Source organism: Melospiza georgiana, chromosome 2, assembly GCF_028018845.1.
Source record: "Melospiza georgiana isolate bMelGeo1 chromosome 2, bMelGeo1.pri, whole genome shotgun sequence".
Taxonomy (NCBI): Eukaryota; Metazoa; Chordata; class Aves; order Passeriformes; family Passerellidae; genus Melospiza; species Melospiza georgiana.
Window position 1 is genome coordinate 86,970,314 of NC_080431.1, and position 23,340 is coordinate 86,993,653.

Here is a 23,340-nt window from a genome sequence, read left to right on the forward strand (position 1 = left end):
CATTGAGCTCTAAGCTATAGCTGTAAGCCACAAGGTGTAATTCAGGAAAAGGGCAACTTCTGCATTCTTACTCTTGCTGTAAATTGTAAGAGGCATATGTTCATCAGCCTGCTTTCTTAAGATACTTTCAGACTAGATAGAAAAATAAAATGGAAAATGGGCAAAAAGAGTAGAGAGGGAAGGGATTTAGGGGGAGTAGAGGGAGTGAGTGTACTGCGGACAGGATGGAATAACAGGTTTTCATCCCTCTGATTTTCAAGATACCAGGTCACATGAGGTATGGTATTAGCTGGAAGTCTTTTAATGAATGCTTGCCTTCTACTAAGCTGTTCAGGAAACAGTTGAGAAAGGTATGCTAGCTTTTTTTTCATATAACCCAACCCTGAAAGCTGCATTTAGAGCACTGGTTTTATATGTGTGTGTGTATGTATATTTAAAGACAGCTTATTTCTGCAGAGGTTGTTAATTCTGTAGGAAATTCAGGGAACTGCTTTGTACATTGAGATGTTGCTCAGTCTTGGCTGGAACCAGCTGTTTTGATTGATGTTGAATAATAACTCTGAGCTGAAAAAACAGATTGGACTATTTGAGGAGAAAGAAGTTAATTAGTTTGCATGAAGTGCCATGCTGGGAATTCAATATAAGTTATAGTGGGTTTTGGGACATAGTTTTGGTGTCCTGAACCTAGAGCAAGAAGTGGCATGGTGCCTTTTTCTTACTTGAAGAAAGATCTAAAGGAGTGGGATGTTACTGTGAGGTGACTTATATTTTCTCATTGTTCCTGCTGCAACCAAATTGAATGGCTTTTGCTCTAAACAAAGAGGCATTTTTACAACAAAAAATGATGTGCTTATTCTGAAAGGAGTTTACAGTTTTACATGTTTGATTTAAACCTTCCCTAAAAAGGCAAAATATATTGAGTAAAAAAACCAGCAAGCCTATTTGTGAGCTCCTCCTCCTTTTTTTTTTTTTTTTCAGCATGTTTTATTAGCATTGAAACAGGATGGTAAAAGCTAAATATGCACTGAAAAAACCTGTGGTAACTTTGAAAACCTTAAACTTAAACTTTCAAAGAGCTTAAACTTTCATAAGTTTAACATCTCTGCAATACCTATTTTGCATGTTTTTTATCTCTGAATGTACTATAAATTTGAAATTTCTCTCTTGATTTGATGAAGTATAAAATCTTACTTTTCAGCACGTAGTATTTTATAGGCCTAGTAATGGTGTCTAATTTGAATCTGGTCATATAAGAATGCAACCTTTCATCAAGGAATCCATCTTGTTACATTATGACAGCATTCACAGTCACTTGTGTAAATGCGTTTTGACTTAGACAGCACCTTTAAAGTAGAGGGAGAAAAATCAACACCATATTCATTTGAAAAGCTGCCATGTGTCATTGGGCTAAGATTTTTCCATGAACAGCTCATAGGCCTGTAAGGTGAACATAAATTTTGCTGCTTTAGTTTGTGTTGGAGGCGTACAGTTGTATAATACTGCAGAAGCACCTTAATATTGAGTTAGCTTTTCCAGACTGGTACAAATTTGAAGGACTGTGGCAGATAATTTATCAAATGGCACCCATATCACAAACTGGTTAGGTGTGATCTTAAACAGCAGACCACTAGAAAAAGGAGATGTGTAAAAACAGTTTCACAAGAGAGAAGCCAATTATGGACTTTGTCAGTCCCTGAAATAGTGCCTTTTTTTTTTTTTAAACAGCCATAGTACATGATAAGGGATTGAATCTGCTTTTTAGGGACCAAGGGCTGTAAAAAATACACAATCTTACTTAGAAAATAATCCAGATAACGTGCAGAAGTATCATTAATAATATGAAGCCAAGGAAGTCATGTATATTAAAACTTCTCTTTGTTCCACAGCATTCCCTGTCGACGGTGCATTGTGGTTGGTAATGGAGGAGTACTTCGAAATAAGACATTAGGGGAGAAAATTGACTCGTATGATATCATAATAAGGTAAATGCTATCTCCTTTGCATTTTGTGTACACGGAGCAATGGGTAGTTCTCCAAGGCCAGGTACTCTCTCTGCCCTTCTCTAGTGTGTGTGTGTGTTGGAGCCAAATTAGAAGACGCTTTCTGCTTGAGTGACACACGATGCGCAATTGTGTGACTGTATTTTAAACCACCTTGGCCACATTCCTGTGTGTGCTTGATCCCTCTGAGTGTACAGGAGGGTGAGTGCACCTGATAATTGCTCCTCTGCTGTTTAATGTGATACGTAAATGCTGGGCTGCTAAACTTTCCTGTAGCCACACACAGTGTTTGTCCTGCAGACTAACAACACATGTGGTAGCCGCTGCACAGTAGGAACACGGGTGGGGCTGTCACTGATGTCTCTGTGCCTGTGTCCTCTACAGAATGAATAATGGCCCTGTGATAGGGTACGAAGAGGATGTTGGGAGGAGGACAACTTTTCGCCTTTCTTACCCAGAATCTATCTTCTCAGATCCCATCCACTATGACCCTAATACCACTATTGTTCTCATCGTCTTCAAACCACGGGACTTGAAGTGGCTTTGGGAGATACTTGGTGGTCAGAAAATAGTGAGTTCAATTATTCATATGCCTTGGCTCATCTTGCCACACATTGCTTCTGTAAAATACACATTTTTTTTTTTAATTGTAGTCCTTCCAGCTGAGAGGGAGGTACCTGGTGCCATGGTTTAGTTGAGGTGTTAGGGCATGGGCTGGGCTCAATGATCTTTAAGGTCTCTTCTAACCTAGTCATTCTGTGAATTCTGTGAGGAGCTCTGGATCTCCTTGTAGTCATTTTATTTAATATCCCTCTTCCATAAATGCTTTGTCTTCTTTCTAATGCACATATTTGATCAGTTCCTCCCACTGAGCAGTATACCTCTGGAAAATGTATTTTTATCCTCTTCCTAGTGTTGTTTGATATTTTAACATGCTCCAGCCATTTTCCACATTATTTTATCCTGTGCACTTGCAGGAATTGCAGAATTATGTTAAAAGTGACCTCTCTCAGAAGGTCTTAAGTCCAAAATCTTTTTGAGTCTTCTTCATTAAGGACCAAGTTCAAAGTCATACTGAGTTCTCAGTCTGAGTAAATCTTGAGTATCTCCAAGGATATTTCTACAAACACCATTCCAGTGCTTCAGCACACTTGCAGGAGAAAATTTCTCCTTCTTTCACTGTGTGCCTCTGAGAAGAGTGTGATCTCATCTTCGTTAACCCCTTCAGATAGTTGAAGATGGGTTGAACAAACCCAGCCTGCTCAGACCCTTTTTGTTTGCTGTGGGCTCTGGCCTCTTGGCTGTTGTAGTGACCCTCTGCTGACACTCTCCTGCACAGCAGGGAGCCCAACACAGCATTTGTGGGACTGCAGAAAGGGCACAGTGCAAAGTAATTGAGAATAATAGCAACTTCTGTCTGCCTGTTGCCTATGCTCTTACTAACATGGCCAGCACACAGTGAGTATTTATGGCCTCCAGGGCATATTGTTGGTACATGTCGTCCATCAGGGACCTTCCTGCAAAGCTGTTTTCCAGCCAGCTGGCTACGGCTGCAGCAGTCCGTTTCCTGTTGCAGGAGGAGGTGTTTTTGAACTTAGGGAGATTAAGCGCTCTTCTTCTTCTTTAACCTCATGCTCTTGGAGTTTACACTGGTTAGAGTTGCTACAAAACTAAATTCAGCTGTTTTCATTTGTTAAAAATGTGTATTTACTTGCCTGTCACAGAGCGTGAAGGGCTTCTGGAAGAAACCAGCTCTGAATATGATCTACAAATCGAGTCAAATCAGGATTCTTGATCCCAGCATCACCAGGAAAGCTGCTTATGAGTGGCTTCATTTCCCAACAAGGTTTCCTAAGAAGGAGGTACGCTTTTTCCTTTTGTCTCTTCTAGTTTTGTACAACCAAATGTGTATTTAGAGGCAATTATATGTTTATTACAGTGGACTGTAATGTAGAAAACCCTTTAGGTGTGCATTAAAGTAGTTTGCCATTTAGATGGTGGTTTTAGAAGATGGGAGAATGGAACCCAAAAAGAGTGGCTAGCGTTGTGTGCCAAAAGTACCTTTTTATGGGTTCTGTAATTGGTATGAAATGAAGCTGCTTTCCTGACAGACAAAATGCCTTTATCAAAACTGGGGAAGACAGGGAGGTAATGCAGCATGACAGATCCAAAGAGCTTCTAGAAATAATAGGGAGTCTGAATATGAATTCTGGGTGTTTTTAAAAAAAAACCTCAAGGCACATAAAAACACAGACAAAAAACCCCAAACAAACAATGAAACCTCCGCCAAAACCCAAAAGACCAAAAATACCCCCCCCCTCCAAACCCTAGCAAACTGGTAATTCTAACTCTCTGCAATTTCATGTTCCTGGGGCTGGGGAGGGACTAGGGAACAATGAAGATATTCCAACCCTATGCTAATAATGAATGTCTGGCAGCACGGTTGTACTTACTGATTTGATGCCAAGCATTGTAATGAGCTAACCAGCAATTTGGACATAAAAATATGTTTTAATTGTCGGGTCTTGATGGAAAAATGTTTTTGATGAAAGGTAAAGCTTCAAGCTGGGAACCTCCCTTGTGCAGTCAGGATCAACCATGTGCTGTTTTGCACAGAGACAGTTTACCTGGGGTCCCATCCCCACTTCACCAACACCACCCAAATGATACGTGTGGAAATGTTAACAGGCTGTCACTGTGGAGTATCTGCCACAAATTTTTTTCTGGTTTACTCTTTCTAATATTGAGTGGATGGCATGGGGGTATGTTCTGTACCTCTTTCTAAAATTTCTTTCTGTTTTCTGAGCCTAATAGTGGTTTTTTTTTTCTCCCTTACTAACTCTCAGACTGGAATAGCCATTTTGGTATGTGCTTGCTTGGGCCCCTGGCATTTCAGGTTTTCAGCCAAGGGTGGCAAGAAAGCAGCATAGTAATTGGATGCCTGACTATTCTAAATGGCCACAGAACGCACATGGCCTCCATGGGTCCAGAAGTTCCTCCTGACTCTTCTGGGGCTCCCCTCTCAGTGGAAGTGGACATTAAAAGTCAGTGAGTCAGAGAGATGTGCATGGTGTCAGCTGATATGTAGGCACAAGCCCCTTGGCTCTTCTCCTGCCTTTGAGTGCTCCTGCACAGAGCTAGAGTCCCCTTCTGCTACCCGCATATATATCCTACTTACTGCATGCCAGGGGTTTTGCAGTTCCCCGCCCCTGTACAACAATGATCAATCTCAAGCATGCTCTTCCTCCCTTTCCTCTCATCTCAGAGGTGGGCTGTGACTGGGAGATAACAGGAGCCTGCGCATCTGCAGTGGCACTGGCACAGCTTGGTTAAGGTGCAGGTCACACCACAGGCTCCATGGGCAGGAAGGTCTCACACCGGGGCCCTCTGTCCCATTGCTTGTCCCTGGGCAGGGCTGGTGCTGCCTTCACTGTCCTGTGCTTCAGCCCCCTCTGCCTGCAGGACATGCCAGCAACCACTGTTGCTTTCCCTGCTGTCCTTACCTTTTCCATTAAATCAGTCTCATGTTCCCAGTGAGCACATTAGTGCATAGCCAATAAGCATTTCTGATTGTTGGTAGAGCTGGGAATAAAATCAGATGTGTTGCCCCAGCACCACTGAACTCTAAACTCAGAAAGTGTAGTGGAGTCATTCCAGGGCTGTGCCTATTCCCATTAAGTAGGCTGAAAATATTTAATTAGGGGAAGAGGATATCTGGATATAGCATGATAGTACATTTTAAAAGTAGTTGCTTTTAAATGATATTTTTTGAAGTGAATTTTATGATAGCTACAGGTGAACAGAGGTAGTTGCAACCTGTGGTACTCCTGATATTTCCAAATAGCACTAATCGTGACATGTAGCATTCCTGCCATAGTTTTGGGATCCTGTTTAGTATGGATGTTGCAACAGAGTCACCACTGAGTTTATGATGTTGGGCCCCTAGGGCAGAAAGTTATTTTGCTAACTGGCAGGAGCCCTGGGCATAGTGCACATTTTAAGCAGATACTATATCTGGAATATTCCAAGCGTTGCATAAAAGTACCAAAATTTTTTCCATAAAAGGTGATAGTTCCTTTCTGTGACTTCAGTTAGACTTTAAAGAGCTGAGAATAGCAACTCCTTCCTGGGGATTTTTTGTGTTGTCATATGAAGTGTTGTCACAAAGAAAAACATTGAGTGCATCTGCCTTTTCTATGCACAGAGTTGTCTAGTATTGATTTGTCTGCATCTTTTTCAGAGACAAACTGAGCCTTGGGGTCAGAGTTCAAAAAAAAGCCCATGATTTTGTGCTCAGTTTGAGGTTTGACTGCAGCTACTAAAGAGCATAAGATAGCTGTTTTGGTCTCAGAGAAAAAATTTTTCTGTAGCTAAGAAGGGTATTGGTGCCTGAAAGTTTTGTTCATTTCTGGGGACACCTTTTCACCTTAGCTTCATCATGGTCAAATGAATGAGTTCATCTCTCTCTAAAAAAGCATGCCTTATTTACTTCCCCAGATCGTATTAGCCTCTCCTGGTACTAAGGAAGTCATGTATCTGAACACAAGATAGGGCAGATGGTTGCATGGAGTTCTGCTGTGCTTTTGTGAGAAATGCTACCTTTTGGTTAGGTGCTCTTAATTTTGCACAGTTAAAACCCGTTCATGACATGCTGTTCATTTTACATTGCATTTGCTTCCGAACTTACTGTAGGGAGAAATAATTTTGTTTCTTCTAATGGGAATAGCATGGGAAGGTCTGAAGCAAAGTTCTTCTGGAATTTCCCTGCTTTGAAGAAATGCAAATTCAGTCAAATTTGTGTAGTCATAGCCTTCATGCTTTTTTAGTTTGTTGCTATGAAAATTTTGTCATATCATATTCTGTTCATCTGGGTCTCCATCATGTGGCGACTTCTGAACACATCTCATAATTGAGTCAAATTTGAGGGGGTTGTAAATTGTTTTCCAGTGTAGTGAAGCCTGCCCAGTTTTATGAAAGTAGCTGAGCAGAGCAATGGGGAGACTTTCTGATGCCTCTGTGGAGGGAAGGACTACACTGTGGGCTCAGCCCTCACTAGAAACCAAGGAATTCCAGGGAAGCCTGTGGGGCTGACAGCACAGACACCCCTGTTCATAGGAAGCCTGAGGGGGCAGTACCTTATTTCTTTAGCAATAGGAGTGGATCAACCTGTAAAAACCAAACATCTGTAGAAGACCCAGGCTGCCTGATTGCCCTTGTCTCTGTTCTTAAGTTTGCTGTTCCCATTAGGCTGCCAGGTATGTATTTATGTGTTCTCTTTGTATTTTGTTGCAGAAACCCAAGCATCCAACAACAGGGCTAATTGCCATTACACTGGCATTTCACATATGCCATGAAGTCCATCTGGCAGGCTTCAAGTATGACTTCACTGACAGAAATAGCTCTTTGCACTACTATGGCAATGAAACCATGTCTCAGATGATGCAGGTAACTAACACTTGTTTGTGCTGAGAGAAATAGAGCTGGTAATTGGGGAAGGCAATTCAATATAGATAGAAGTGTGGACTGCAGGTCAGAAGGGCCTCCCACCTTCTCCTGGTTCAGCTGCTTGTGGGTTAACATTGCTTGCATCTCTTCCTGTCTGCTGTTGTTTCTGAAAAATGTAGATATTGATCGTTGTGTCCCTTGTGCTGTACCATATTCTGCAGTGTCTGCATGAGATGTCCATTTGTGTGTTGTGTTCAGCTTTGCTGGTGTTTTCCTTAGGCTGCACAGCTCTTGTCCTAGAGACATCTTTGTTAGCACTGTCAGCACATAAGCAATGTTGTTTCTTTTGGTGTTGTCTTTTTCCTTGGCACCTACTTGTACTGTATGTCCTAGCTATCAGACTCCTTAAAAGGCAGAAAGAAGAGCAAAGGGGAATGGAAGGAGTTAAGACCTATGAACTTGTATAGGTCTTGCATAGGAAAAGAACTGAATTTTGGAAATTCAAAGTAGAAAAGAAAAGCGGCTCTTGGAGGAGGCTAGGAAGAGAAGGAACTGCTTCCAGGAGGAGGAAGCCACAACTCAGCAGGAGCCTGGAAAGTATCAGGAATGCCTTCTCCTCCTTCCTGCTTTGCTAAGGCCATGCCTCTGTTTTCTTTTATGTCTCTGCTTTTGTATTCATTTGTCTTAATCTCTGTATTTCAAGCCAACCCTGTCTTAGCCCTTCACTGCAGTGTGAAGTTTTCTTTGGTCATTTGCCCAGAGCATATGGGTGCCATTTTCTTCCTCTTCCATTTGCTGAAGAGGAATGGTAGAGACAATGCCCATAGGAGCCTTTCATGTTTTTCTCAGAACTCCTAGATGCCTGGTATTCTGAGATAATTTTCTGACACTGAACTCGTCCTCCTTTGGAGGGTCTTCTTTGCAGGTGCGTTTCTTCAACATATACTAAGCTTGAGTAAGGCTGATCATTAGTTGAATAGACATCCATAAGTTTCCTGAAGTCTCAAAACTTCAAAAAACAAACTATTAAACAAAAATGTTCCTTTTAGTTCTTTAGTGGCAATAAATTGCAAATACCATACTATATCCGTATAATCTTTTATGCAGTATACATATTATATTAGTTTTTATTTACAGGATTCAGTGTCTTTAAGTAAATTTACTTTCCTTGTGCTGCCCTCCACTAACCTTAGTGGTCTCCTTGAGAACCTGGATACAGCACAGAAGATGGGTTGCTTTGGGCTTGCTGAACCTAATTGGCAGGATGCATCTGAACTAGAAGTGCCTGCTGTGCTTTTTCAAGAACCTGCACTGAGCTTTGACGATTACTCATTTTCTTACTGCTTGTGCTGTAAATGTTCTTACAGAGCTGTTGCTCTGAATAAGCAGGGCAAGGATTTGGAAGAGTTAATAATGGAAGGATTTCTGTGAGCCCACATTTCACCTGTTCTTATCACCAAAGGGTCATCCTTTTCAGTTGTGTCCTTATGGAAATATCTAATCTAGTTTTGAGCATCTTGTTTTCTTGGGAAACTGTGCTAAGCCTTTGCTAAGAAGTCTTTCCCCAGACCTTTTCTGTTCTTAGCATCTTCCAAGTATCCCAGGTAATAGAAAGGAATGGCCAAGTGGTGCTGCTGGTTATAATTTGATTTCATAATTCATTTTATTATTCCCTCACATCTCTTTAGAATGAATACCACAACATCACCGCCGAGCAGAAATTTTTGAAGAAGCTTATAGACAAGAACTTTGTGATCAATTTGACATGAAAGCTGAATGGAAAATACAAAGAACAATCACTATTTTCAAGATTTGAAAAATGTTTATTTTTTGTATGACATTTTTATTTTTTAAGTGCAACATAACTGTTTACTGTTTAAAGGAGCCCAGAAACCTCATCAAGGCAAAAGCTTTTAACTGAGGGTAATGGACTGTTGCAAACAAAGTTAACTGAATTTCTGTGAAGATATTTAATAGTGGGGAAACCATGAAACTTTCAACTGAAAGTATCAGGGATATATAAAAATGTGATGTACATCACTTTCCAAATGATTAATTCTCTGGAATACTTTTATTTCTGATGTTGTCCTCCAAAAGAGTTCCACTGTCAAGAGACTGAGATGACCGGTGTTCATTCAGTAGGTGGACATAAAGTCATGACTATCTTGTCTTCTTGTATGAAAATTGCTTTAAAACTATGCATCTAAATCATTACTGTGTGTTTTGGAGAAGGGGGAACATACAGACTGTACAGGTTTTGTTCTGCCATACTCCTGAGGAGAGGATGTCCACCTTCAGCCGAGCACCCACAGCTTCTGCACTGACCATCAACTCTCGGCTTCTGTCTGCCTCTGCCGAAGGTGAAGACCCTTTGTCTGATTTGTGGAGATGTTGGTGTTGACAATGTTGTACACATTTTGTAGAATAATAATACTCCCTGTGCTCCTGTGCTGTGCATCCAGTAAATTTTACAGTTGCTGACTTGACTTAAAAAAGAGGGAATATGAAGACTGAAGAGCTGTCTGAACTACCTGTGTCAGCCCCCATAGCACAATAGAAACAAAAGATTGGACAAACATGTTCATGCCTGAGTTTAGAGTCAATGTTTGTTGGAGTCCTAGTTCTCCAGGACAGCATCTTATGCATTTTTTTTTTGTTTGTTTCCTCAAAAACAGGTGGATTTTTCCAAATGAGGACAGTCTCCTTCCTCAGATGTTGTAATACATCAATACAAACAAGGAATACTCCCATTTTTGGCATTAGAGTGTGGTAGGGAATATCCAGGATGTACTTTGGCTGAATTATCATTTGGCATCTGTTTACCTCTTCTCTGTTGACATTTAAGTTTGAAGTGTGTGGATGAACTAAGTCATTTAGCAGTGGGAAATTTGCTCAAGATTTTAGTTGAAACATTTAATGGGAAGTTTATATTTCCTGTATTGGTTTGTCTCTGACAAGCCTGTGAATAAATGAAATCTGCTTGGGAACATGCTTGACAGCTGTCAAAGAACAACCACGTGCAGTTCCAGTTCTCTCACAGAACATGTATATAAAATTTTTGTTTTAATTATGGCAGAATTTCTGGATGATTTTGTGGTTATCTTTATTAATCAAACCTGAAGAAAAGGCAAATAAGTCCACTTTAAAAAGTCTTTGAAGTTGGTAGGAATACCATGGTTGCTTTTCTATAAAATTATATAGAGAGGACATTTAGGAGTAATGCATACAATCACAATATGAACATAAACCAGGGTATTTGTTATTTTCAGAAAGTGAGGATTGCAAGACTGCAAAAACACAATTTGTTTTGCTGCAGCTATGTAGAGGAATTGCCATTTGGGAATTAAGGGGAAGGCAGTGTGGATTGGAGAGGTGCCACAGCTGAAGGGAAAGGAGGCTTGTGTTTTCACCCAGTGATTCCTGAGCTTTGGTCTGTTTCAAGCAAGCTGGACATGCCTGAAATAACTTGAGATGTCAGAAAAATCTGTGGCATGGGCTGGGGAAGGATGCAGGTGTGTCCCAGCAAGGGACAGGGTGTGTCATGGTGTCTTGTCTGCTGCATGTTGCTTGGCTGCAGCTGTACTCCAGCTGTGTGCAGGGTGGCAGGTCGGGGTGTGGGGGAGAGGGGGTCATGTCCCCAGGTGACACTGGTGGTAGAAATGGAGGAAATCATCATTTCTTCACCAACTGGCGGAAGGGCTCTTAATTTTTTGTATTTCCTTTACTTTTTCCTGAGACTTTGTAGAGATTTCCGCTTGAAAATCTCAATACAAACAGGTGGGGTTTCACTCAAGAAAATAGTGACATTATTGTCCTTGTGTCTCTAACAGCATTCATTTCTCCTGGTTATTTCAGTTAATTAAAAAGGTTTGTATGTGATTCTGCAGCCCCAGACCTACAGTGATTTAAACTCCGGACAGTAGTAATTCCACTGCAAAAGCTGCTGTGGCAAGGCTTTTTGCAGACATAGCAGTGTTCTCCAAGCTGTTGTTGCAGAGAAGCCCCTGGGAGATCTTAGATTGTGTTGAGAGCCAAGGCCAGCAGAAGTGGGGGGCTGCTCGTTCACCCTCAAAACCTGTGGTTACTTCCAGAGCTGGGGCCCCCTGCTCTCCCAATGGCTGTTGCCACATTTCAGCTGCATCCGTGTAACATCTTGCAGGAAGCTGTCCAGGAGGGTATTTTTCCAGGAGAGCTGTTGAATATGTTCCGGACACTGTGAGGAGAGTTTTTGTGATGGTGCAGACTGCATCCCTCTGCTTCTCCACCCCTGTCTCCAGTTCCAGGAAGTGGGTAGGGAGCTCTGCTTTTGAAGATGTGGTTATTTTCTCTGCTTTATTTCATCTCCAGAGATAGTCTTCCCACTAATCTAAACTGATTCCTTCTCCAATTTTTCTAGTAGGTTTTCTGCTTTTTTTGGGAGGATGGGATTTGGATTCTAGCTGTAGCAGATCAAATAAAATAATTGGAAAAAAATAGAAGCCTCATGACAAACAAATGGTGTCTCCCAAAATCTTTGTACTTAAAAAAAAAAAAATTCCTTTAGTCTTTTCCACTTTTGCCACATCAGCTTTTTGATCTCCCTAAAATATTTTTTTAAATAATATGTGGTGTTCTCAATGAATTTAATATGTTCTCGACAAGCATTTATCCATATCAGCTGTTTCTTTTCATATCCTAATAAGCTTTCCCATGGTATGGCTGACTTATTTTTCAAATTAAGCGGTATTTTGAGGGATATTTTTCTACCACTTCTGTGCTCCTGCCAGGGGTGTTGAGACCACTGCAGTTTTTGTGCCTGGGTGACTGGGTAACATTTTGAATGAAACTGTTCCCTCAGGATCAAGCCAAGAGCTGATGTTGCTGATAAACTATCAGGCATTTGTGGTGGGGGTTTTTTGTTGTTGTTGGGTTTTTGTTTGTTTGGGTTTTTTGTTTTCTTTTTTTTTTTTTTTTTTTTTTTTTTTTTTTTTTTTTTTGAAAGCCCTGCTTGCAGGCCAGTAGCTTTTTTCTCTTCTATTATAAGCAGTGAGCCAAGTCATGAATTTTTCTCCCCACAAGTTGTAGGATCCTGTGTACACCAGCCCTGTTCCAGCACCTGCTTCACGTACAGCATTCCTGCTGCTCTGCCTCAAGGACAGAGGCAGAAACACCCATATGTAGTGTGTTTCTCAGCAGTGATCACAAATTAGTGTCTCTTCTGTCTGGGCACACATTTTCAGAGGTGTTTTGCAGTACCAAACACTTGGGGCTTTTAGAATAAAACAATAATGCTAACATCAAATACTTAGATAGTTTCTGGGCGTGACCTGCTATTAGGACATTTTTTACCTTTTTGCCGTTTTTGAAAATGAAATCTGCACTGAAACTTCCCTTTAAAAGCTATCTGTTTTTTTTTTTTTAATCATATCGGGAGTGAAGCTGCCAGTTTTGAATCCCAGGGTGCTGCCAGCTTTATTTATGTGTCTGATAATGGTGTAACTGTGTAGGTCCCCAGTGTCTCCCATCATTTTTCTAGCTGAAGTAAGATGTTCTCCTCTCTTCTTATTCTGTTCATGTTCTTTGGCAGCTTGCTGAATTTACAGCAAAGGTCCTTCTGCATTTTATCTGCCACCCATATCAAAATGCTGCACTGTCAGATAGTCACAGCTCTAAAATACCAAACTATGCACAAAACAGGCAGGATGACACATGTTGGCTGAAAGCTCTGTTTGGCTCAGACTTTCTGGAGGTTTCTTTGTTGGGAAACTGTTATTTCCTCTGCTGTAATAATTAAGGGAAGTCGCAGACTATTGCACTAAATACTAATCTGAGTGTCTAGGAGATGTTCCTAAATGTATTCCAGATATTTCCAGTGACTATATAGGTGATAATAATACAGAATCACAACTTTGATGTTTAATTAGCATGTGGTACTTCTTGTTTCCAATGCCATGCTTTCATTTTTAGCAATGCTCTGGGGGAAGAGTATAAATACCTTCACTTTTAAGTGGACTCTGATTTTTAAGAACATATAAAGCTCAGCATATGTTTTTGGTATTGGGAAATACTTATTTTATTTGCTATTTGTCTTAAGTTTTATATGTCTTTGAAATGCCACCTGTATTTTGAAGAATTCTTTGAGTTGTTTCAAATGAAATTTTGAATGCTACATATAGAAGGAGATTATTTTCCTGTGAATAAACTCTTAAAGACAGTGACCTCAGACTTATTTTTGCAAGGCTGGTGTTCTGTGTGTGTGGATGTGTGGGTATGCCCAGGGCTGTTATTATTCGTGTGTCAAGTAAATGGTGTTGTCAGATATGGTTTCAAGTTTTGGAACAAACTTCAGTGCTTTGTAGAACAAACAGCTGAAAGTTTTTGAACCTAGATGGACAGAGTTGTACCGTGGCTAGAGATCCAGGCGGAATACAACCATAGCCAAGACATGTTTTTTGTGGGTAAGATCAAGAGCAGCATCCTTGTGATTCAAATTTTTCGTTGTATTTTGAATCTTGTTTGTCTTACTGTGAACTGATGGGGGACTGCTAAAATAAGAGATGAAGAACGAAGATGGTGTGCGATAAAAAATTTTAGAAAGGGAAAATGGCTTTAGATAGAGAGATGCTGAGTGCAGTATTTTTCCTTTGTGCAGTAAAAATGAGGTGCTGAAGGCTTCAGGGAGTCCAAGGGAGATTCAGATAACAATTCTCTGGCAAAGTAGGTATTCAGTGCATAGCTTTCAGTATGGACAGTTCAGGTGTTCACCAGCTTTGAGGAAATGCTTGTCTTTGAGGTGAGGAAACCACATCAGGAGAGCCAGCACCTCTCATCCTGGGCAGCCAGTTCTGCCTTTTCAGGCAACAGAAGCCCTTAGCAGCAGCCTCTGTGGCTGATTCCTTGGTTGTCCCTCTGCCTTCTTCAGCTGCACTCCCATGTTGGCTCATGCTGAGCAGTATTTGTCCCCAGGGGCTACCTGAGGGAGTCCCTCCCTCTTCATGTACCCCCCAAACCCTGCTGTGCCCTGCCACTGAATGGGATGTGTTCCCTCTCTGGCTTACAGCATGTTTTACCAGGAGATGGGAACTAGAGAAAAGGGTGTATCTCTTAATTTCCCCCCCCTCTATCAGGCTGTCAGTGGTTTCAGAGAGCCCTTGTGGTCTGATAAATGAGTTCAGCAGGATGAATGTTCCTTCTGATAGTTCTGAATGAAGACAGAATTGGTTTTTGGTTTTATTTTTAAAGATATTTAATAAGGTATTTCTTTCAAATCAGTACAAAAATTTTAAATACAAAATTATTTGCTTTTGACGTATCTCCTATATTCTGGGAACATACTGAAGTCACCAGTGTCTGGTAAACTGTTTGTCCATTCCTGCCACCATTCCATAAAATTTCTGAGATAAAGCACCACATTATGTCACTGGAGTCCTTAGTCAACGTTAGACTGCATTAAACTCTGCATTTAAATAATGGTCATGCCAGTTAAATCCAATCTTAGTTCTACATGAAAAAATCTAGTTCATTTTTGAATCAAAAGCAGTAGCGGTAGCTAAAGACACTGAAGAAGTGATGAGCACTTAGCTCCTTGAACTAGTGCAGCCATGTGTGATGTGCAGCACTGTACAGGGAACCACAGCAAGGTCCACTGCCCTTTGGAAACAGAACACTTGTTGAGGTGAGATTTAGCACCACTGATGAGCAGACAGAGACTTCATGCACAGAAGTCACTGTCCTCAAGTACAGAAAAGTATTGAGGCCTGCAGGTTCTCCTTGACAACTGGTAACGTATAAATAAGGATTGGAAATCAGTTTTTAGATAGAACCAAGTTCTCAGATAAATTTGCATGATCAGTATTGCCAGTAAAGTTATTGGTTGATCTCAAGCAGTAAATCAGTTAAGCAAACAAAGCTACTTCTGCTTTGCCTAGTCATTGAAAAGCAAACTGATTCAGCTTTTGCTGAGTGGCAGAATAGATGTTTCTTCTGACAAGCTAAGTGTATTCTTGGTACAAGCACAGAAATCCAAGCAAATTTATGCCACCTGGAAGTATGGCCATGTGTTGGCTAAAATGTCTCAATGATGTGGCACAAATTAATGGGGGAGATTTACCTCCTCTACTTGAGCTGTGTGAATAGGGAACGGAGACTTTTTAAGTGCTGTGGAATTTAGAAGTGAAGCCAGTGCCTGCTGGAGGCACTGGTGACATTTTAGGTCCAGTGACTGCTGGAGAAGGCTCGGGGGGAATGATCATGCTATCAGGATTTCTCTTCCATCATAAATAAATTGTTCAGGAAAAAAACTCACACATGCAGGATTATTTTATTACAGGGGAAGGGAAATAAAAGTCTCCAGCTAAGGGAACCCTTGCTTGTCAGGTAGACTGGTTATAAAAAATCAAAGAAAACCCCCACCCAGACAAATAAGCCTCTCAATTTTTTAAAATATAATTAGAGACTGACCTACTCTGCTTTAAGTCACTGTTTTTCGTCTCATAACTATGATCAATGCAACACGAGTGAGTGACATACACTGATTTGAACTTTAGTACTGAATTACTGTGAATGAAATTAAGTAAGCATGGCATTGCAGAAATATATAATGTACAGCTAATATTTCCCCCTTGGGTGCAAAACAACTATTTATGAACCTGATATACATCTTTAGATATGTTTGCCACACCTTTTTTATAACTAGCTGTGCATAATGTTAAACTTTGTATTTATTATTTTTGTTTTTGTACAAGATGGTCAAATGGTCATAAAATGCACCTTTAGTTGTATAAAAGAAGCAGAGGAGAAAGGTTTTGATTTTGTGTTTGTGTTGTGTGTGTGTGTGTGTCTGTTTGCTTTACATGGGATACAATAAATACCCTGAAAAAGACGAATGAACGTACTGCCCGGCATAGAGTCCTGCCGCCTGCTCGGATGGCATCTGAACATAAACCTTGTCTCCGTGCATCAGCTGCACCACGGCACTGCCCGAAGCCTGGTCCAGGAAGCCCTTCTTGTATTCGTCGTAGGTGTACATGAGCGGCTCGTTGTTCTTGTACAGCGCCACCCACACGTTGGCGCCTTTACAGTGGACGTGGTAGGCGAAATAGTAGACACCGGGGATCTCGCATGTGAAGATTCCCGTCTGGGGATTGTAGTTCTGCCGGCCGTTGTACAGGAGCTTGTCGAACTTCACGGGCACCCCGACTCGGGGGAAAGGCGTGAGCAGCTCTGCCGTGAATGCAGGCATCTCGTAAACAATGCCGCCAGTCTTGTCTTTCTTGCCCTTGTAGCTGTAGGGGGGCTTCAAGCCGTCTATCCCTGGTCCCACCTCAGGCAGGTATTGTCCCACAGCTGGTGGAGTGGGCGGGATGATGACAGAAGGACCTGGCGGCCCGGGGGGGCCCGGTGGCCCCTGGACCCCCGGCTGGCCAGGAGGACCGAGTGCCCCAGGTTTTCCCGGGGGTCCCTGCAGCCCCGCAGCACCAGGTTTGCCTACCCCAGGGAAGCCAGGGGGGCCGGGCATGCCTGGCTCGCCCTTTGCCCCTGGCAGCCCGGGGGGGCCGATAGGACCACTGGGTCCCGCGATGCCCGGGATGCCCGAGGGGCCCTGAAGCCCCTGGGCTCCAGGGAGCCCGGGCTCACCCTTTGGCCCCACAAGCCCCGGGACACCCGGCAGTCCCGGCAAGCCTTTGTGTCCGGCTTCCCCCTTGGGTCCTGTGGGGCCCGGCAGCCCCCGCAGCCCAGGGCCACCCACTTCCCCAGGAAAGCCTGGCTTTCCTGGAAAACCCTGCAGGCCGGGTTCGCCTTTGGGGCCGACTGGTCCTGGTGGCCCTACAGCACCCCCCTCTCCTTTAGGTCCTGGGAAACCGGCGGCCCCCGGGGGTCCCATGATGCCCGGCAGTCCTGGCTGGCCGGGTTCCCCTGGTGGCCCTCCCATGCCAGGTGGCCCTGCATGCCCCTTCTCCCCCTTCGGCCCCAGGGGCCCAGGCAGACCACCCACACCTCGCTCCCCTTTGGGCCCAGGGAAGCCCGGCTTCCCAACCCCAGGGAGGCCGGGGGGCCCCGGCAGGCCTGGCAGTCCTTGCTCCCCTTTGCCACCCGGGAAGCCGGGCTGGCCGGGCATGCCATCTTGGCCTGGTTTGCCAATACCAGGCGCGCCGGGAGGGCCTTGGATCCCAGGGGCCCCTGGAGGCCCTTGCAGCCCCAACTCTCCTGGGGGTCCGGGTTTGCCTAGGGGTCCCTGTGGGCCAGGGAAGCCGACCATGCCGGGTTTGCCAACCCCTGGCAGTCCTATGGGGCCAGGGGGACCAGGAAGCCCAGGTGGACCCTTCAGACCTGGCAAACCTGGGATCCCAACTCCCTTCTCCCCTTTTGGCCCTGGGATCCCAGGGATTCCTGGTGGCCCCTTCATCCCAGGCTCACCCTTTGGCCCTGGTTGCCCCTGCAGCCCCGGAGCACCCGCCTTCCCTATGCCAGGAAGCCCATGAGGCCCTGGTGGGCCTTGTGGTCCAGGAATCCCCATGGGCCCAATCTCCCCCTTCGGCCCCATCTCCCCTCTTGGCCCTGGGGGCCCCATGACCCCTGGTTTTCCTGGCATCCCTGGCAAACCCGGCTTTCCAATTCCTGGGTATCCTTGCGGGCCTGGTTTTCCTTTGGCTCCTGGTACACCATGACCTGGTAATCCTGGTGGCCCTGGTGGCCCTCTTGGTCCAGGCTCACCCGGGGGACCTTGCTCACCCCTCAGACTGCGTATGGGAATTTCTGGGAAGAAAAGAAGAAAGGGGAGAGGGAGAGATAAAAGGTGAGTGCAGTCACATCCTTCCAAAAACAGGGTTTTGAATTGAATATGCTTTTAATGATGCCTTGTCGTTTTGTGGTAGACAGAGACAACAAGTGAGTTACAGGTTGGTGTTGAGAATTAAAGAGGATGTTACTGTTTTTCATACTCCAAACTTCCATGTGTGCTTCTGTTACCACAAAGTAATTACTGTGCATGATATGTAAAAGCCATTTGTGCTTTGGTGGAGTTTTCTACCTAGACAATATTAAACAGCAAAATCTGCATTTTGTCCCACATTGAGGTAGATCAGTCTACCTTTAAGAGTTTTTGCAGGAAACTCAGTGCTCTCGTGCTGTGGGAGGAACTCTGGCATAAAAGTGCTTTTTCTGGATGGGCGAAAATAAGCAAGATCAATTAAATTAGATTGTATTAGTAAGAAGTTTATACATAAGGTATGTCTGTATTTTCCCGAAGGCTTTGGTTCCCATTAGAGTATTACTGGAAACCTGCAGCATTAGTCACTATTGCTCTTTTGGCATAGCCATGTCTAGTTATGGCTCTTCTACACACTTTGAAAAAGGTTTTATTGTTGAAACCCGTATTTTTGTGTATGTCACCACTTGTCATTGACGGTCAGGGTAGGGACGTTGCTGCTGGGGTTCGTTGCTTTTCAAGCTGCTGCTTTTTGGGTTAATGGAAACTCTTTCTGGCTCTAAAATGTGTAAAGAAGTAAGAGATTTGGGGAAGGAGAGGAGATGAGGTTTGAGGGCAGACCTCTGCTTTATGGGAGGCAGAAACCTTCTCTCTCTGCACATGTTGTGTTTTATGCGCATCAAAAATCTTTCCTCATGAGGTAGGTTGATTTTACTACAGGCAATAGTTCTTGTTCATACACTCCAAAAATAGGCCCTGAAATCTTCCATTTCCCTCTGAAGTCAGTGGAGGCTGTGGTTAGCTGGGGCCTCAGTAAGACAAAGTTACCCAGTTTGTCTGCACTTGCACAGATGCTGGTGGTCCTCACAAGAATTTTATGACACTGGGTGTTCCTGGTCACCCTTTGTATTTTGGACTTTTTTTTTTGTTTTCTTAAATACCTTAATACTGTCCAAACTTCCTTTACTGAACAGAGAAAGTGCTTGTACGCGCAGACCTGTGCATTAATCCTCTGTACAGGATGGCCTCTGTTACACACATAAATAACCTACAGAAAGAGGACTCCAGAGTCTGTAGAGAAATTGTATGTTTTTATTGGCAAACCTCAAAATCACAGGGTCTGGACAAAGTCAGACAAAAACAGTGATGTTCCCATAAATTTAAACCTTGGGACTCTTAGTTCATATGTCTGCTATTTCCAGTGAGAGTAGGAGCAGATCCAGACAGGACTCTGAGCCATCATTTGAAACCCCGTCAGAGGGTCTCTTACAGGTGGGACAGCAAGGCTTTTCCTAGAGTTGAACAGAACCTGAGCAAACCTGTATGCTGGTGGCTCATTGCAAGAAGGGCTGCTCAGAGGCTGTGCTGCAGCCCAGAGGATGACTGTGGTCTTGTGCTGGTGACCCTGAGCTGCCCCACAGCTCCCTTGAACCTGTTTTGTCCACCTGTGGCCAGGTATGAGCCTGGCCAGCCCTTTGGGCACAAGGGTGCTGTGCCCAGCCTGCAGCAGCAGCCTGCTCCAATGTTCAGTTTCCCCATGGCACGCCAGATGGGACCGTGCAGGAGTGGAGAGGGACATGCTGACCTACCTTTCTCTTTCTTGGGAGCCATATCCTTGCCGAGCATGGGCATCTGTGGGACCTCCTTCCTGTACTGGGGCAGATGGGGGTACTCCTTCCCGTAAGGCATGCGGGGTACCTCCTTGCCCAGGTGCTGCATTGGGATGCCTTCTTTGCCCAGTGGCATGTGAGGTACTTGTTGTCCAAGGGGTTGGTACTGGGGCACCTGAGGTGGCAGCTGCTTGATCCCATAGTAGGCACCACCTTGAGCAGACCTCACCAGCTCTAGGTAAACAGTGACAGCCACTACCAGCAGCTGCATGGGGAAGAGCAGCATGGCCATCACCTATGAAAAGCACCACAAAACACACAGTTGGAAGATGTTTTTTCATGTTGTGCATTCCTCATTAGGGTAAGCTGTTCTCATTTTCTGCAGCAAACTGGACCTAAATCTCTGCAAAGTGGCCCTGGTTTGTGTGCTGCCCTGGAGGATATCCTGCAGAAGGCCTGTATCTGATTAATTGGAGGGTCTACTCAAGCACTGCTGTTACAGCAAATGCCCTTCTATGTGTTTAGTTTTATGCCATACCAGAGGAGCCCTTTGTGGTTACTTCACAGAGGAGCCTGCTCCCAGTTTGCTGCCTTCTCACCTGAGATTTGGGGAGCTCTGCTGCAAGCTCTGGCACATGGGAAGAGCAGGCAGGGGATGTGGGGATCTCCTAAATGTGTTCTGCCCAAGAAGCTGTATTGTCAGTTCCCCTTCTTCTTTCCACAGCAATGAAAGCGCTGTTTCTGAGCTTAAATCTGTGCCTGGGATTGTACCCTGTGGCTGCAGTGTCCGAGGGCTGTTCTGTTTCTATCACAGCTCCTTGCCAGCTCTCCTCTTAGCTGGGCTGGGATCCTCTTGGCCTCCTCCCAGAAGGAGTGGACCTGCTTAGGCTGCCACCACTCCAGGTAGGATCAGCCAACCCAAGCCTTCCTCTGGGAATGTTCAACTATTTTCTGAAGGTCTTCCCCACAGCAGATCCTGGCCCATTGCAAGGCAGCCCACCCCAGCACCTCATCAGTCCTGCTAAGACCACAGAATGGGGTTGGGCTTTCTTTCTTTTACTTCTTTATCAAAATGTTAGCTTGGGACTTTTTGTCCCACCTGTTGTTGGCTTTTCTTTTTGCAGTTAAGGGCACTACCATCAGCTGAACAGCAAATTAGGAACTGGGAACTCCTTCAAGTAATGTAAATTAGGGGATAGCATGTGGTAAAAAGAGACTCTGTGTGTTGAAGTGTTTTGGCCCACAGCCAAATCTGGCATGCAAGTTCTGCCCTTTCAAAATACACATGGCAGTTGCCAAACCTGATGGCTGTTGCCACTGTTCCTTTTTTCTACTCTGCAATCCCTTGCACCCAACCTGGGTGCATTTCCAGGTCATTTGTGCTCCAGAGCTTTGCCAAATTACTTGTTAGGATTTGCTCCCAGCAGCTGCCGTGTTCTGGTGTGATGAGGGTAGCCTGAAAAGGCAGCAAGGGCTTTGTGTCACCTGCTTATTTTTCTGTCCTTCCCCAGCGGCCTGGATCGACATAGAGGATGAAAAAGTACCTCAGTCTATGGCAAAGGGGCTCAGCACTGTGCCCTCATGTCTGGGAAGTATCATTTATGGGGAAAAACTTTCCCCTGTGTGCCCGCCAGGTTTTATGTTTTACTCCTGTTTGACGTTTTCCATTCACTTGGTGTTGGCAAAGCACCTGGGGAAACCCTTGCTGCCCTTTTAAAACATTTTCCCTTAATTTTGCTGTATGAGATTTTACCTCTAAATGGAAATTGGTGTATAGTCATTACTGAAGGTGTAAATGGAGGCTAGATCAAAATGGTGTAGTTGAAATAAGCAGGTTATTTTCAGCAATGATCACCTACAGACATATGAACTACAGAAAAGATGGAAATATATGTTAACAGCAAACCAAACCTTTTAAGAAAATGAAATACTACGAATAAACACTAGATGGAGCATATGTTGCACAGCTGAGTTTCTACAGTCACTTTCCCTCCCAGGAATTCTTGAACTAACCAGCTGCCATGTGGCAAAGAAAACCAGAGCCAAGATGTACAGAAGTTTGTAAGGGTAGCTAAAGCCCAAGCACAGTTGCTCATCCTGTTCAGCAAAGCATTTCAGCAAATGCTTCTCCTCCAGTGAGTTTAATGTGGCTTTTAGCCCACAGCTGGCTGTGCTGCTGTGAGCTAAAGGATTAGGGCCTTGGGATGTGATATTTCTGCTTAAAGCTCAATGGTGAGCTTTGGAGTGGGAGGACAGCCTGTGCATGATCAGTTATTGCGGCTTGGCTGGGGTGGGGTGACTGAACTAACCCATTGCAGCTTCATCTGGGCACATGGACCCTAAGCAACCTTTTGGGGTTTTTTTGGAGGGGTGGGGGGGAATGGGGGAGGCAGGAATATATCCCCCTTGTCTTTCTTGGCCTTCCTGCTCCTTTCTGTACAGGAGTAAATTGCAACACCTTTGCTTCTCTGCAGCTGAATAGGGTAATGCCTACCTAAGTTTGCATGGAAAATTTCAGTTACTGGAAAATTTTCTATTTTCTATAGAGAGGCACTATTCTCTCTGCCTCTCTCTCAAAGGAAAGAACATTACCTGTATGAAGGGAGAAATTCAGTGAAACCTTTTAAAAAATTATAAGATACTGGATGATATAGGACTGGGTTTGAAACCTGTTAGTATGAAGGACAAGGTGGATTTTGAAGAATTAGGTTATTCATTTAGCATCTTGGCTACTTTGTTGTTCTAGTGGCCAGTTTTGGTGGGGGGAGGGTTTAAAAAGGTAACTTCAGTGGAATAAGTAGAAGGGGAAATAGGTAAAATTCCTTTGGATGAGATTTTCTTCTTGTTTTTATTACAAAACATGGACTTTGTGTGCGAGTGGGAGGCATTTGAAATAACTGAAAAAACTTTCCTACAGGAGACACCAGCCTGCCTGCTGCTCAGGTGAATTCAGGCTCCTGTTGCTTGTGCCAGGCTGGCCTGGCCCTGCCAAACATCACACAATGCACCTGCACTGGAACAGGCACAACCACAAGGTACACGAGATGGTTTTGTATATGCACATGGAAATTTTGAGGGAGATTAGGCAAGACTTGTAGAGATAGGAGGGCTCCAGAGAAGGAGATGATCTCACCCCATCTCTGTTTCCTGTAGTGTTTTTTGACTCATCCATAACTCAACCAGTGTGGCCTGGAAATGACAGATTGCTTCTCATCTATTGATTTTGGCTTGGGCTGGTGCCTGTGACTAGCTGAGGTGGAAGGTGGGAGTTTATTTACTGAACAACTTTGGGCTAGATGTGATTTGGCTGATATCTTTGTGGGAGGAGGTCAGAGCCTCCCCTGTGGCCTCGTGAGCTGTCTGGGGCTTGGGATCTGCT

At 43.9% G+C, this 23,340-nt stretch overlaps 2 protein-coding genes across 2 annotated transcripts in view; one reads left to right on the plus strand and one right to left on the minus strand.

Moving 5' to 3' along the window:
* Positions 1-13,649, plus strand: part of ST3GAL6 (ST3 beta-galactoside alpha-2,3-sialyltransferase 6) — a 43,209-nt gene extending 29,560 nt beyond the window's left edge. Inside the window, exons 8-12 of the mRNA XM_058018450.1 lie at positions 1,887-1,982; positions 2,385-2,571; positions 3,725-3,862; positions 7,293-7,445; positions 9,134-13,649. Coding sequence (XP_057874433.1) covers positions 1,887-1,982; positions 2,385-2,571; positions 3,725-3,862; positions 7,293-7,445; positions 9,134-9,214 — 655 coding nt within the window. The 3' untranslated portion in view covers positions 9,215-13,649. The remainder of the gene's footprint in view (positions 1-1,886; positions 1,983-2,384; positions 2,572-3,724; positions 3,863-7,292; positions 7,446-9,133) is intronic.
* Positions 13,650-14,639: 990 nt separating this feature from the next.
* Positions 14,640-23,340, minus strand: part of COL8A1 (collagen type VIII alpha 1 chain) — a 71,119-nt gene continuing 62,418 nt past the window's right edge. The window contains exons 3-4 of the mRNA XM_058045820.1: positions 19,941-20,256; positions 14,640-18,179 (exon numbers count right to left, since the gene is read on the minus strand). Coding sequence (XP_057901803.1) covers positions 16,273-18,179; positions 19,941-20,253 — 2,220 coding nt within the window. The 5' untranslated portion in view covers positions 20,254-20,256 and the 3' untranslated portion in view covers positions 14,640-16,272. The remainder of the gene's footprint in view (positions 18,180-19,940; positions 20,257-23,340) is intronic.